Source organism: Netta rufina (assembly GCF_964035555.1).
Source record: "Netta rufina genome assembly, chromosome: Z".
Classification (NCBI taxonomy): Eukaryota; Metazoa; Chordata; class Aves; order Anseriformes; family Anatidae; genus Netta; species Netta rufina.
This window is the reverse complement of record NC_140126.1, coordinates 49,051,079-49,067,019: the sequence shown is the minus strand read 5'-3', so window position 1 is coordinate 49,067,019 and position 15,941 is coordinate 49,051,079. Positions and strand designations below refer to the sequence as shown.

The 15,941-nt window shown below is 39.3% G+C and overlaps 1 protein-coding gene across 1 annotated transcript in view; it reads right to left on the bottom strand.

Annotated features, from left to right (window-relative positions):
- NRG1 (neuregulin 1) overlaps nucleotides 1-15,941 on the bottom strand; it is a gene marked incomplete at both ends in the record, with an annotated part of 180,219 nt that overhangs the window by 145,016 nt on the left and 19,262 nt on the right. The window contains one exon of the mRNA XM_084305026.1: nucleotides 4,291-4,468. Coding sequence (XP_084161152.1) covers nucleotides 4,291-4,468 — 178 coding nt within the window. The remainder of the gene's footprint in view (nucleotides 1-4,290; nucleotides 4,469-15,941) is intronic.

The window sequence follows — 15,941 nt, the reverse complement described above, 5'->3', positions numbered from 1 at the left end:
GGAACTCCTGGCTTTTAGAGGAAGAAGCTCCTTTTCCCTTATGCATCTATTTTTATTCTTTGTTTTACATTGCACTTACAGAGAGAGGTAAGGAAGTCAGACTTCCTTTTATGATTTTAGAGTGACATTAAAATAGGTAAAACAACCATATGGTTTACAAATCTACTTCTAGCAATCCAAGTTCATTCTTGTTTGTAGAAAAACTCTGCAAGAAGGCCAAATAAGATCAACATTTTGTAATCTTAAGGATATTATCGAGACATATCAGGACAGAATTCAAAACAGAACAGAAGATGACTCATTAATGGCTGTAAATGAAGCAGCTCCCTAGCAATTTGGTACTCCCACAGTATTCACTGAAAGTCCCTTTTAAGAGATTTTACATTGAAATGCCTGTCATTTTCTCAACCTATACTATGCTACACCAAAAAATACCTCTCCCTCTAAGGTTTCCTTCTGACATATCTTTAGTTCATCACCACTGCTGAGCTTGTATTCATACATGAAAGAGAAAAAATACATCCACAGAATGCAGTCCCAGCCCACCTTATCTGACTGCTTGAATTCATTTTGCTTCCAGGCTCCATCTGTCATCCAGAACTCCCTGTCTGCGAGCAAATATCCAGGCTATGCTTGGATGAAGCCCAAGTTGCAGAGCACTTGCATATGAAGTTTTCTCATGAACGGCTGTTTCCAAAGCCATCATCTTGGTGAATTAGCAACCACCTTCCTCCTGCTCCCAAATCCTAATCCTGATACAGAAGCTCCTGTTCACATAATGAAGAGAGCTTGACCCTGTACAGGTTACTACCCAACAGAAAAATGTGAGGTCTTTACCTAAACTTGAAATGCAGAGAAGGAAAATGAAACATTACTGGTACAAGTGGACACCAGCAGGAATGCTTAAATAACAAGTGAAAAGGCCTTGTCTAGTGTTCAACTTTTGCTCTATCTCCATTGACACAGAGGAATAACTTATAACTTATCTATACAGATAAATCAATAGAATATGGCATAGTGAATCACCGGGAGTGCTAAGAGCAGCAGGAACTCACTTACTGCATGCTTTTAATTAAAAAAATTGAGGTAAAAAGAGAGCACTTTTCACCAAATGTTAAACCCTTATTTTCATTTGACTTTCCAGAGGAATTAAAAGAGGCACAGTCATTTAGTGTGATTCACCTGCTGTACTGTAATGTCATTGCATGTCTGTACCCTGTGCCTTCTGCATCAACCACCCTGAAATCATTCTAGTGAGTTTGGAGAAGCGATCCCTGAAGTTCAATTTATACGAAGTGTCGGTTTTCAGAAGGCTAAGTCTTAAGGAAACTTGCATTATTACAGTCTTTCAAACATTTTTTTTTTCGTTTTTCAAAAAAGGAAAATACTGTCAGTACCTACCTACTTCACTTCTGCAAATCTTATGAACCGGTAGCATTCACACTGGACATCCAAAAATACCAAGTTTCAGTATCATCTTTTCCATGTGTGCTCCAGGTGTCAGTCTAAAGTCTTAATTTTCTGCCTCTGAACTACACTTCATAATTCTGCCAGAATTTTTTTACAAATTGTTAAAAATCTAAAGATAAATATCCAGAGTTCAGAAACTTTTATTTTCTCCCCACAATGAACAGGTTTTATTTAGCCATCACACAATGAGAAACATGATTTCTTATAAAATCTAAAAATATCAGAAATCACTTCTGGCTTTTGCTTTTTTTTTTTTTTTTTTTTTTTTGTAAACATACAACTTTTAAAGTAGACGTGAATCCTAGACAACTCCACAGCTATGCTAGCCTTCCTAGATGATGTTTCCCAACCCTGGATAGTAGTAACAAATTCACACTAAAATGCTAGCTCTAACAATATGGCAGCATATGAATATGACAAGCATTTATTAATGTTTTGTCACGGGAAAAAAAAAAAAAGAAAAGAAAAAAAAAAAAGAAAAATCTATCTTGACCATTGATATTCTTTCATTTGAGATAGGATTTTTTAATGTGACCTTATTTACTCTAATTTATATGTCTTATTATATTCCCATTTGCAATGCCTTTTCACCCCTTTTCCTCTAGCTTTAGAACACATGCTTGTCCCAGTTTTGTCAAAAAATCTGTCTCCTCTTAAGCTGTTCACATCTACTTTATACTGGAAGCACACATAAACAGCAAAAGAAAAGATGACAAAGCACTCATATGTCCCCAAGCTAAAATCTCCAAGTAGAATGACGAAGTAAATGCTTTAGATATCAGCAAAGGCAAAGGTTACAAAGGCAACCCTTGTCTTCCCCCTTTTCGTACTCTACATCTAGTGATTTTTACATCTGTAAGGGGAAGGACTTCTTTTTTCCATACTGAAAATTCTGTTTTAAAACAGAAAATAGAACAGAGAAATTCTAAGGATGAGTGATACCTCCATCGCTGGGATAGCACACCAGTGTGAAATCCAAGTCTTCACTCTGCCCACTTACTGTGAGGGACTAGGACTTCAGATTTCCATTTTCCAGAAAGAGGTACAATTTATAGGGTATTTTTTCTCTGTATCTTTTGGGGAATTTTAGATGTATTTTGGCACATAAACCTGTAAAATAGCCTCACATATTCCACATACATAGTCTAATCAACGGCTATCAGTGAGTGTCCATTATGCCAGCTCCTTTCTCACCCTCTTACTTGCCTCCCTCTCCTTTCTCTCTCTCTCTTCCTCAAAACTTTGAGAGATTTTAAATTCATCCTAGTAGAGTTCTGGGTTTTCAAAAATGTTTCCTGCTCAGCTCCAGAAAATAACTTCCCCTGCTAATGTCTCCACTGTCTTGTGGTGCCTGGTAGAAGCCAAAACAGTTACTGACCCAACAGTGAACTGACAAAGCCCAGCCTCAGAAGATGAAATCCAGGCTCCAGTGAGTTTGGTCAATCATCATCAGCAAAAAAGTAACAGGAGAAAATATAGTCTGCTCCTCACAGGCAGAACTCTCTTGAGGGTCAGGCTCTGACCTGTACAGACTAGACTGAAAATGCAACTCTAACTGAGACATATGGCCCTCTAAATGGGTCCGGATAATTTGCCAGGCTAGCTGCCACCTGGAACAGCTCCATTTCACAAATGCTGGAAAGAGACATTGCAGATTCCAGTTGTGCGACCATGGCAGTAGGGCTGCAGTGATGCTTGTCCATCCCCTTCCATATTCCATCAGCCCTTATTTGGGGCACAGAGAGCCAAAAGGGAAGTCATAACATCTAGTTTTCAACTGGAATGATTCTGGAAAGTCAAGCACCTGTTTGATTTTGGCTGCTATTTTTTCTACTGATATGAGATCTGATGAAGTATGAGGGCACTTAATACCCTGGAGGAAAGATCTTCTGTAAAGTCCACACCAAATCCTCTGTGTGTTGCACAAAGGGGAGGCAAGCCCCAGTGCAGTAAACTGCACCACTGCCTACTAAGAACAGAAGTAAGAGCTGAACCGTTGTATTGAGAGAGAAGTAAGCGTTGAAGGGCTGTATTCAGACAGATTTTCATGTCGCCTTTCGGTGAAGGAGCAGGCACAATCAAAATTTCTAAGCCTAAATAACAAGGTAGAGACCCCACAGCAAACGTCTTCTCCTTCATCAATGTAGAAAATAGGTTGTATAGTTTTTTCTGCCTGCCCTACTGAAACAGGGCACCGCACAATCCCTTGGCACTGGTCAGCAGTCATGTGTTGGGGACACTTTCCACCAGGCAGGAAGATGAGATTTGCAGCCTTTGCTACTCATCTGGCATCTGCTAGACTTGTGCTTTGTCCTGCATATGCTGGAATGCCTCTCTCAAAGGACTGCTGCAAGCTTGCATATCACACTTGAAGCTAAAACAGAAAGAATGCAGCCCTTCTTCAGGACTAGATTGTTTACAAAGCAAATTTCAAAAATATTTCCAAATTCACATTGCATTGATGATTTTAAATGTTCTTGGATTTTAGACAATAAACATAAGGTACCTCTGTTCTCATGTGTAGTTTAAAAATAGCCTGTCTCCAAGATTTACTGGTTAAGATGATAGCCTTTGGCTATCCGAGAAGAAACAGGCATTGAAAAGGTAAAATTATTTATGAAATATTTATACCATACTACCACTTCATCCATACATTCAAAAAACAAAGTCAGCATCTGCTTCTTTAAAGTTCCTTCTTCTTTACCTCATAGCTTTTAGCTTTGTGATGCCGCAATTAATAACCTTAATGCTTGTTTTCTTGTGAGCAGTCTTCTCCCCACCCCTCCCAGCTCCACTTGTGACATATGTCTCTGTACTTACTTTTGTTTTTTGGGGATCTTGACATTATCCGGTTTGGTTTTCTTGGTTATTTCCTTTCCATTCTTTAACCATTTGAATCTGAGTGCAGGGTACTCTGAAGTGGTTTCACACCTTAGCACTAGCTTCTGACCCACAGCAACCTCTTGGTTTTTCATTTCCTTCAATTTGGGAGGCACTGCTAAAGAAATAAAAGAATGAGCTGGTGATTAGGCCATCCTCAAAAAAGAAAACAGTACTAACCACAGTTGATGTAGGCAAAGCCAGACAGCAAAACCCCAACCAGGCAAGCAATGCTTCTGCACCAGAACTTAATAAGTAAGGGTCAGTTGTGTGTAAACACACATCAAACTTAAAGCATAAGCGTGTATCTAATGACAGTCTACTTTGTTTCTTTGGAGTCTTCCTACATTGGTCTTACGAGACAATTCTGCCTGAGTGAGAATTGAAGTGCTATTTCTGAATATGGTATAAAGCACTATTAACACTTAGTTGATCATGAGCACCTAGACACAAGACAGCACACTGCATCAGGCAGACGAGGCAGGTAATATAGAGGGAGGACATCTTGACGAGTTATTTATTTTAACTGCTATGAGTCAGTGGATATCCAAAGGCTCCAGGTCCAGCTGATGTGACAAAAAGCTAAAAGCAAGAGTACAAGCTCAACAGCTTCCCTAATCTGAGGAAGGGCTCTTGCTCCAGCCAAACATTATAACCCACATTATATACCTAGCACAAATCTCAGCTTGGCTACATCCTTTCCCTGAGGCAAGAGACGACAGACTTGGAAGCCCATCAAGAGAATCAATATCAATTAAGGATATTTTGGACCCAGAAGGGGACACTGCATTGAAAATGCTCAGCCAACAGCTCCCACACACTGATGAACTCCAGCTGATGCATCTCAATTTCTACCATGTTGTAACAATAGCATTTATTCTGTAGATAAATTTCAAACCATTTAGGACTTTCTAAGCTAAAGACCTCTAATACTCTTTATCCAGTACTGGTCTTTGAGCACAGCATTTACACAAAAATACAGTGCCATTGTGAGATGCTACCCTTCATTTGACCCAGCGTGTTAGCTGCAAAGCAGCTTTTACCATGCTTCTGTAGCAAGGTAAACCACCTAATTTTTCCTGAGGCTCAATACAACACCTTTACCACATAACTGGGGAGGGCTATTATGGAAAGTTACATCTGGTCAGTTGATGGGTGACAGCATGTGAGTCTATCTCAGCTCAGCTGTGCCCCATTGTTAGCCTATACCCTCAGGAAGCTGTTAGTCCCATGCAGCACCTCTAGCATAATGTACTGTTATTTTTTGGTTTGTTTCTTAAACAGCTGTAATATTGTCTGAGGAAGTGAATGGCCAGTATGGCCAAATGACTTTCTACAACATGCAGATCAGGATCTCTCATTGTGATGGTAATAGGTTTCCACTATGGTCCTGTGTAAAAAAGTGTTTGACACCCTGGAACATGCTTGATGGTGTTTTGATGTTTGGTGCTCACGCATTTGTAGGGACTTGCTGATGTAAATTGCTCTTAATTATTATTCTGGTCAGGCAAAAATCAAGCAGCACCATCACAGCCTTAATTCTGAGAGATGTGTATCAAATGATGAGACATGTTTGATATGTGCTTGCCTGCTAGAGAGCAGTGTTGCTTGTCCCACATGTGAGGCGACCTTTCTGATCTCATCACAGGACTGCCCAGGGAAGCCAGAGGTATTCTGATTTCCTTGGACACTGGGCCCAAAGCAGAGTGGCATAAGCATCAGTGGGAAAATGAGGTCTACAGCAAAAGAGACACTGAGGTGTGGCTATCGAGCCACAGTGGAGGTTCTAGACATGGGGCAGGCACAGGGATTGGGGCAGTGACAGAGCTGCCTCAAGCACTGTGGCATACCAGGTGAGTGAACAGGGACCAGGATTTCATGGTCAGAAGGAAATCTCCCTCAAAATGTGTTTTTATATGTCAGTTTCCATTCTCCTGCCCCCATCCCCCAAGACAATTTTGGAAATTCCAACACGTTCCCAAAATGCTACCATAACAATTTTTGCTTTCCATAGAACAAATGTCCACATATTGTTTTAACAATGTGTTTAAATATTTACACTTTTGTAATAGTGTGTGTGTCCATGCATCTATTTGTATATACATGTACAATTACATATGCACATATGCAAATATTCAAGTATTTATCCAAGAAGGAAGGATTTTTTGAAAGATACAACCTTTAACTTTTCTAACAAAAATAATTAGCATTAATTATCACCTTTACAAGTGAGGTTTATGCTAATAATTTCATTGTGTCACCTAATATATAATCCTTTGTCACCACATGAGAAAAGGAGCTGCAGAGGTATGAAATAAAGAGATGGTATTCCTTATTTGAGTATATTTCACTCATTATATCCTGATCCCATATCTCAAATAAATTAAGAGAATAACCACAGTTGCAAAGCTCAAAATTTTGTGCTAAAGACTTCAACTGGTTATTGATTTTTCCTGTCAACATAGCAGGGTAAAACTGGGAATAAAAGGGAGATGCCATTTTGTTCCCGAATTTTATTTTAATTCAATATTATCTGTGCAAAATGACTTGCAGATTTCTTCCTCCATAAGAACTGTCAGTGAAAAAAAAAAGTGTTAAATTAATATGCTCAACTCTTGCCATAATTCAGGAGTTACCAGGAAACATAAAAGAGGATTTAATCAATGGCAGTGACCCTCACTAATTCACAGTAACTCGCTGTCCAAGCATGCAGGCTCTCCAGGGAAAGCAGTAAAAGCTGTTCACAGACATGACAGAAAAGAGACTGTGTCTTTCTCTCTCTCTCTCTCTTTTTCTTTTTCCCTTTTTTTTTTTTTTTTTTTTTTTTTTTTTTCATTTACACTATGTTTGTTTCCTTTCAGCTACAGTTTTGCAAAAGCTAATCAGACCTGTCAGGCATACAAGACAGCTCGTGCTGATAAAACTACAGCTCTGTATATTTGGATTGAGATCAGCTATGGCTTCCACAGATGCAAGAGGTAGTTCACTTTTGTCACAGTCTGTGTCAGTTTTTCTGGTTCTGGTAAGCCAGGAACTTGTCTTGTAAAAAATATTTTTAAAGGTGTCAAGAATATTTATAATGATAACTAGGCATTGCTCCTCCCGAAGCACCTCCCTGCCCTTGCCTCTCTACCCCTTTCTCCTTTGTCCCTAAGGCATATCCTGTCAGCTTGGCTCCTTTCCACCTGCATCTCACTGCCTGCCATGGAGCATGGCTTCTGCCACCACCAGGGCTTCTATCCAATGCTCTGGGTGAAGCTGGCCACCACCAGGAGGAACAAGGGAGAATGGGCACAGAGGTTCAGATGCCATCTGGCACAGGGTGACTTGGTCAAAATATATTCTCAATATTGAAAAGAGACTTCCAGAATTTACTGTAGAACAAGTTTTGGACAGTGCCATTCAAAGTTTCTCTGGTACTGCAGCAGCAGAGCTCTCCCACGTGCCATCAGTCACGGAATGACAAGGGCCAGATAGCAAAGAAAATAAACAAATCCCGATGAGAGACACTGGAAAGTAACTGTGCGAACACCCTGAAAATGGCACTGCTTGAATGAAAGGTGTGGTGGGATCCAATTTATTTGTACTCCTTATACTGAAAATATGCCGGAACCCTGGGAGGGCCTCACATTTTAAGAGTCAATTAGACATACAGAAAGGCACCCACGTCCAACCCCACGCTTTTCACACTCCCTGATCAAGACCTCCCTCTGTGATCTGTGGACCTCCCTGGATTTGACAGACTTTCTAGGAAAGCACCAAGGGTGATAGCGGCCAGAGAGGGCTGCCTCACTGTGACAAGCCCTACAGAAGTGGCAGCCGTGTCAGCAAAGGTCCCTGCACTGTTGGGAGAGCACGACAGGCAAAAGCATGCAAGGTGTTAGATCACTGTTTATTGTAGTGGCTTGTATGCCTGTCATTTTTTTGCTTTTCCTGTTTTTTTTTTTTTTTTTTTTTTTTTTTTCTTTCAGAAATGTATGTCTGCTGGCCTGCATAATATCACTGCAGATAAGGAACACACATTTCTATATTCACTCTGCAAAAGACACATTGATAATGTATGACTGGAGATAACTTCTTCTCTCTGGACTTTGGTGAGTTTGGCAAAGCACAGCAATCTCCTCACCCTCAGTGTTTGATTGTGTAGTTAATCTGCATGGAACCTCAACACATCGAACAAATTAAACAGGAAACCTGCAAAATATTATCACACAACTACATGCTTTCAGCTGAAATTCCATGGGGTACTTTTTTTTTCTTTTCCTCTTCCTAGGAAGGCACAAAGGTTTTTAAGAGTCTGAATACAGGAATGTATTAGACATGGTTGCCAGTATGCATATGTGCACAATTTGCTGTGTAAAATTATGATGAATGGTTTGGTGAGTGGTAATAAAGGCCACAAAAATAACACCCATTGCCTTGGCCTCAGATTTGCTTTTTTCTAGCACAATGCTCAAGGCAGGTCAGTAATGCAAGACAAATTATATTATTTCCAAAAAGCCGCCTCCCCTTGCATATGAGATTGTAATCAAGCTCAGGCTTATCATCAGCAGACCAGATTTTCTAAAGCCTCTGGTAAAAACAATATAAGCTACACTTTAAAACATATACCGCTCCTGCTTAGACAACTGAAAAAAATATATATATATTGTTTTCCATTGTTTTTAAACTTTTTCTATTATTCTCTCAAGCAACGTTTGGATTCTGAGCACTTTTCAAAACTTTGGTATTTCATTCCAGCATGCTGAGTCTCTGTGCAGATTATCTATATGATAAAACACTGTGGGTAATGATAGATAATCCCACAGCAGAGTGCCTATTCAGTTACCAGAGTAACTGAATATGATCTAAGAGATTGGAAAATCAAACAAATAATTTAGCTGCTTAAATGGAATCTTTTCAGTTCTGAACTCTTTCAAAAATATGTCCGGATACATTGTAGCCTCTGGGTCTTGATAGGATTTGAATACTTATGCCTGTGAAGAAGAGCAAAAGGAAAAATGCAAAACTAACTTTTTTTTTTTTTTTTTTTTTTTTAAGCACTAAATGTAAAACAAAGATCCACAGAATTTCATTCTCTTTCATGATGTTAAAAGGATTTTATTTTTCATAAATGTTAGATATTGTAAAGGCCAAGAGAAAGAAGAACACCACAGGAAAGGCTAGCATCAAGTTCAGGAGCCAAGAAATGGAGCAAGAGGGAGGAATATAACACTACTGTCATGTTCTTTGAACATTGGACCAGGCAAGGAACCTGTAAATGCTATTGTAAATCAGAGTAGCTACTCCCAAAAGCCAATCATAAAACCAACTGCAACTCTGACTACCCTGACTGGGAGTTTTTATCTCCAGCTGTGGATCATTTGAGACTAAACTCATTGAGCTTGACAGGTTTGACACATTTAGGTGTGACAGTCCTGAATTCTCCCTCCATCCTTTCAAAGTAATGGTGCACACAATGAACTCAAAGATATCCACCTAAAGTCCTGGTTTATTCTGGATGAGAAGCTTTAAAATATGTTTCATACCAGAACTGATAGAAATTTACCCCTTGCCATGAACCTGCTACTTGAGGTTGTGTTAATCTCCATTTTGTTCTCCCTATCAGAAACACAGTAAACTCTTCCAAAGAGAATATCATGGACTGTCTGATAACATGATATTGGGAAGGCAACTTTTTGAATAGGACACGGAAAATGGGCATATGGAAAAAGTACTGTGCAAACGGAGAAGGTCTCCATACTTCCGTCCACTGTACAAGTAAAAAGCTTCTTTAGTGGATCCTGGAAAAGGATGGTAATGACAAATGGGCATTCCTAGTAGAAGTATCATGCCCATAAAAGAAAGATAGACAGTGTACATTTATTCAGTGTAACAAGATAATGCCAGGCTATCCAGCCTCATGCAGTCACTCAAGATATCAGTTTCCAAGCTTCGACCTCCTCAGAGACAGGGAACTGCATTCAAAGATAGCAAAATGTAGGTTACACAAGAGAAGCTATGTGTGAGCAAGCATGTAACATAAAGATTACAATTTAAAGGTCAACACTTAATTTATTTACTGATGATCATGTCTGCAGGAACGCACAGCCTGATTACATTAAATACTCCTCTGTGTCACAGGGTAGCAGCTGACTCCGACTAGCTGCATCCCTGATAAACTTTTATGATCCTGTTAGACATTGTCAATAAAAAAAATCTGATCATAGAGACTGAAAATGTGGGGACAGCGTAAAATAAATATACTTGATATGCAATAAACAATTCAGGGACAACCGCTCATAAAGTCAATATAAAAATCTGCAGGCCCATATTTTACATACCTAAGTGCATAAAGGTAGACTCCAGAATCTTTATTTGAGCACTAAAATGAAAGCAATCCAATGCACAGAAATGCTATGCAGGCATAAATCCCATGGATTTCAAGCGGACTTGCAAGTGCTTTCTTAATGTGATTTTTTAAAATGAGGCCATTTTTGATTTAGGAGCTGAATTTCAGGACTCCATGTAAGAAAATTTTGTCTCAAGTCGTAAGCCTCGAAGTCAGATGAGGGGAGGATGGGTGGCTTGCTGACTCATACATATATCTCCTTCTTTTTGATTAGTGATTTTCATCACTAATCTCTGTCTTAGCTTGAAAAAAAAGACATCCAGTAGGTCACCAAAGACAGTCTAGTACAGCTGAGAGAATCACCTGAAAGCAAATCCTGTGACTTCACTGTTAATGGGACTGGGTCTTAAGATAACAGCTCATCATCAGACTTGGAAGATGCACCAGATCAATGAGTATACAAAATTTAAACCTCAGGTCTCAGCTGTGGTACATGTGTAGCCACCTCAGTGTTCTCTAAGATTGTTCTGGGAAGGATGAAAACAACTAGGAAGAAAAGAAAGCAAGAAGGAAAGTGCAACATAACGATATGCCAAATTCATTGTTCTTTAGTATCATTTCAAATTTTATTCCTCTCTATAGCAGCAGATTGCTGATGAAAATCCAGTTTTCAGGTGATTCTCTCTGTCTCTCTCATGGTAGCACTTACACTTTTTAATGAGTTCCTTAGAATATTAGCCTGTTAGCCTGAGGGCTCCAAGTCTGCAGCCATCTCCTCCTCTCTCTCTCACATTTCTTTGTCTATGGCACACCTCTGTACCTGCCACCAGTGTGCTGAATCCTCTAAGTTTTACACATCTTATGTACATGTTGTATGTACATCCTATGTATGTTGTGTTTTGTAACTCTTGTTTCCACCTCCTCTGGTCTGGGCTGCCTCTCCATCCCCTCAGCATTTCAACATCTAGCTTCACCTTCACACAGTTCCAACAATGCTGGGGTGCTCATGCACAAAGGCCATGAATGATTGCTTTCCCTTAATCCTAATCATAATTAGGCACTTTTTTTTTTCTTTTTTCTTTTTTCTTTTTTTTTTTTTCTCTTTTTTTCTTCTGGTGTGTACTGTTTTCTTGGCATAATAGCATTTTATGATTCTGCAATAGCTCCACTTCACAGATGAAAGTGTGCCATGCATCAGCCAATAAATTACCCAGTGTAGATCTATCCATGGCAGGCCCTTCATACTCAGAAAAATCTTCCTTGTCCCCTTGAGGCTGTGGGAGCCTTAAAAAAAAAAAGAGCAACACACATCATAGAGACACTGCCAGCACACTTTTATGTGCCTTTTCAGAAATCTTCCTAATTAAATACGCCAAACTGTACCTACACCCCATGAAAGCTCAGTTGTGTAGAAGAAACAGTATGCCACATGTATGCATGATGTAGCATTTAATAGACATCAAGCAACATTATAGCCACAGGATTGACATAAATTTCCCCATTATTGAAACAATCCTCCATTCTGAAGAAGAAAAGCAGAAGGGCCCACTGGACACCTCATTAGCCAGTTATACAGAACAGGGATTAGGGGGTGACATGACAGGTGAAATTCAGTGGAAACTGTGGTCAGAAGGAGTTTCCCAGACTGTGGGATGCAAGGTGCCTCAACTGGTGACCAGTAACCAGCTCATCCAACATTGGCTCACTGCCACCACCACTAAGAATACCTGAGGAAGCTGATTTGGGGGATGTAAGCACCAGAAAGAATAATCAGTGAGTACACAGAATGACTCAAAATGGGACTTACCAAAATAACAGCCTGCCTAAAAGTACCAAACAATCTCCTTCTCACAAAGTTCACAAAGACATCACCACTTCTTACCAAGTAGATGAGAAAACTTCCAGTCATCCTCAGGCATAACCTTCCACTGGGACCACAAACTAGGGTCTGTCCCCACCCAGACTTAATCCAAATTTCCTCAGTTGTCTTCAGCTGGTTCTGGTCATAGGTGGAGTAGAGCATGTACCATCTCATCCCAGAGGCACAGCACATGAAGGAGGAATATTCCCCACAGCACAAGTAGACCTGAACCTTTGAGATGACTGAGTTGGCTGTCAGCTGGTAATGTCTGTTAGCAAAACCTTCAATTTTTGGTAGAAGGTATGGAAGCAGTTTAGCCAAGGAGCCCCAAAGCCCTCTGAGCCATTTCAGTAACTGGGAATCTGGAAACAACTTGGGCATTTTACACAAACCATCAGCTCCAAGTCAGCTCAGCAAAAATCTGAACATGGCACTCAACATAATGTACAATCACAGTATGCAGAGAGGAGCTCATTGCCTCTACAACATACTTCATTACATATCCTACAATGTAACTTATTTACAACAAATACTGATCCCCACAGTTACACTCTGAAGCTCAGACACTGAACCCCACAGTAACACTCTACATGGTAAAACAGAGATGAAAACTGCAGTGAAAAGTAAACATTTATGTCACACCTGTTTAAAAATGCATAGGTAATCTTTAGAAAAATGAAAAATTAAACAAAAATTCTTAAGAATAAATATTGCTAAATACCTGCAATCAGGAACAGCTCTCAAAATGGCCTAATTAGAAGCATCTCCCCTGGTTAAATTATTATACAAGATTAGACATCCTTTTAAAGGTCAACCTCCAAAAATCCATTACCGCTTGATCAGTAAAGTGTACAGAAACACACCACGGTCCAGCCATCACTGGAGGAGGGGCAGCAAGACTTTATGCAATGCTGAAATGGTTTATGGACTGTAGGCAAAAGTTCAAAAATTATGTACGAAAAATTACAAGGCCGTTAAAAAATATACTCCAGATCAACTGTAAGCAGTGAAATTGCATACCAGGAAACCTGTGTGAATGCTAAGTAGCAGGTCACACAAGACAGGGATCACCACACAATCACAGAAAACCATGAAATAGTTCTCAAAGGGGCCATCAAGTCCAGCCTGGAGCTTCCAGTCTGTAACTATCAACCCCATCCTGGCTGGTGTTTACGTGACCTCTTGCCAAAATCCCTCAATGGCCTTAAAATCTATGATTATGTGAAAACGACTATAACATGCTTGAAACAGTTAGTGATTATTTAACAGACTAACAGTTAGTAATTATTTAACAACCTAAGTATCTAGCTCCTATAATAGTGACCACCAGTATGTATTGTCAGATAGGAATTATGGCTTTTATTATATTAAAGTGTTATTCTTTATGTCGGAGCCATAAGCAGACCTTCTAAATTCACAGAAAAATATCAAGCGTTGCAAGTAATGTACATTATTTACCAAATCGTATGCCTCATTCTAGGCTCTCCATTAACAGAACAGAGACCATATTGCTAGGTATAGCTAAAAAACAGTTGGAGAATAAACTCCACACAAATTTTGAACAGGCTGCTGGTAAAAAGAATAAAGACATGGTAAATCAGGCAAACCTCCCTTCCCCCACTTCTTTTAAACTTACAAATGGTTTTCGTGTGTCACAGTTTTGGATAAAATCACAGCCTGAAAATTGATTATATCAAGTGTGCAAGTATCCAGGGCTTTATTTGCTATATGATAAGAGCTAGAGGCTCAACACAGTACTAGGCAAAATTCAGGCCCTGTGAAAATAAAATGCTTTGTCATTGATTCGATACAGCTAGACTTTCACCCCAGAAGACTGGGAAATGTGCTACAGTCATTACAAAAGGGCAAAAATAAAGGAAGGTCTTTGTCTCTATCCAAATTTGCAAAATTCTAAATAAAGCATAAATCAATTTTATTCAAACCAATGGAAAACCTCAGTGTGAACACATTTAAACTGATTTAGAGCTGATTTATGATTAAACACAAATTAAAATCAATTCCTTAACAAATTAAGTTGAATCAATAAACTTCTGGATTAAATTAGTCGTAACAGGTCTTTCTACAGGCAACACTCTCTCTGCTTCAATTGAATTGATTTAAGAAACCTGACTTTAATGACAGTGACTTCATGTGCTAACACTCATATATGTAAGTATACATTCATTGTTCAGGGTAGAGACATTGACATGACTATAAACCTCTGCACAAGAGGACTAATCAGACCAACATCCCATCCTTTCCTTTGTCTCCTTTTTGATCCATTCTCAAGAATAGTGACCTTGTGAGCAATAGATTCATTTTGCTACTACTGGGCTGGATATTTTGACATATCATCTGCTGCAATCTATCTGTTCCACATCAATTCTAGTTAAAGTTTCAATTTGTTGTTATTTCTGCAACTTGAAATTCTTCCACTGCTTTTAATTCCCAGCTAGGACAGTGATTTCAATCACGAATCACCTGGACTTCACACACATAACAGCCAGCATAAAATATGCTTTTCAACTGCTGACAAATTACTGGAGAGCATTAGTAATACGACTGCAAGCCTGTCTTCAGAAAGGCTATTTCCACCGTGAAGTCCCACACAAATCTGAATTGAGCTCAAAGCCGTTTAATTCAGATTTGGATAGCTGAGCTGCAAGGCCTGAATCTACACAGTCTTTACTATATCAACAGAGTCAAAATCTAAAGTTGGAACTCTGAAATAAGCAAGAAGGTTGCCTATATGCCTAGTATTTATACCGTGCTTGCAGTGTCCCAGCAGACTGCTGATCCACTTCTTGCAGAGACAGTATTAAAATAAAAGTTCCGGCTTAATCACATGTGGCCTCTGTGCCTCTCTGAAGCTACCTGAAGTGGGGAACTGCAAAACATGTTAGAAAAGACTTCTTCTGCTTGACAGACACAGAAGGGATGTTTCTCCAAGATGAGATCATCAAAGAAGAACTAAATCTCCCTCTAGAGAGCATCTGCTTAGTGCTCGAACCAATTCTCCTGTTGTCACTTTTTTTCTTCCTTTTAGTACTTTTCAAGAAAAAACCATCCTTCAAGAACCAAAAAAAACCTCATTATCCATCCAAAATGCTATCATGTCAAGTTAAAAACTGGATTCTAATTGAAAATGACATGTAATAGGAAGAATGCATAACTCTCTCCCCAGACATACTGAACCTGGTGGTTGCCAGTCATTTCGTTTGTCCAGATTTTTTAGAAGAAAAGAGAAAGAAACCCATAATACTAGAAGGGTTATAACACAAAAGCTTGATCCTAAAAAATCTGAGAAAGCATAGGACTACAACTGAAACTGTTGTGCAACTCCAGCAGCAGAACTAGCAGGTATATCAGGTTTGAAATAATGCTCCGTTCAACAAGGCG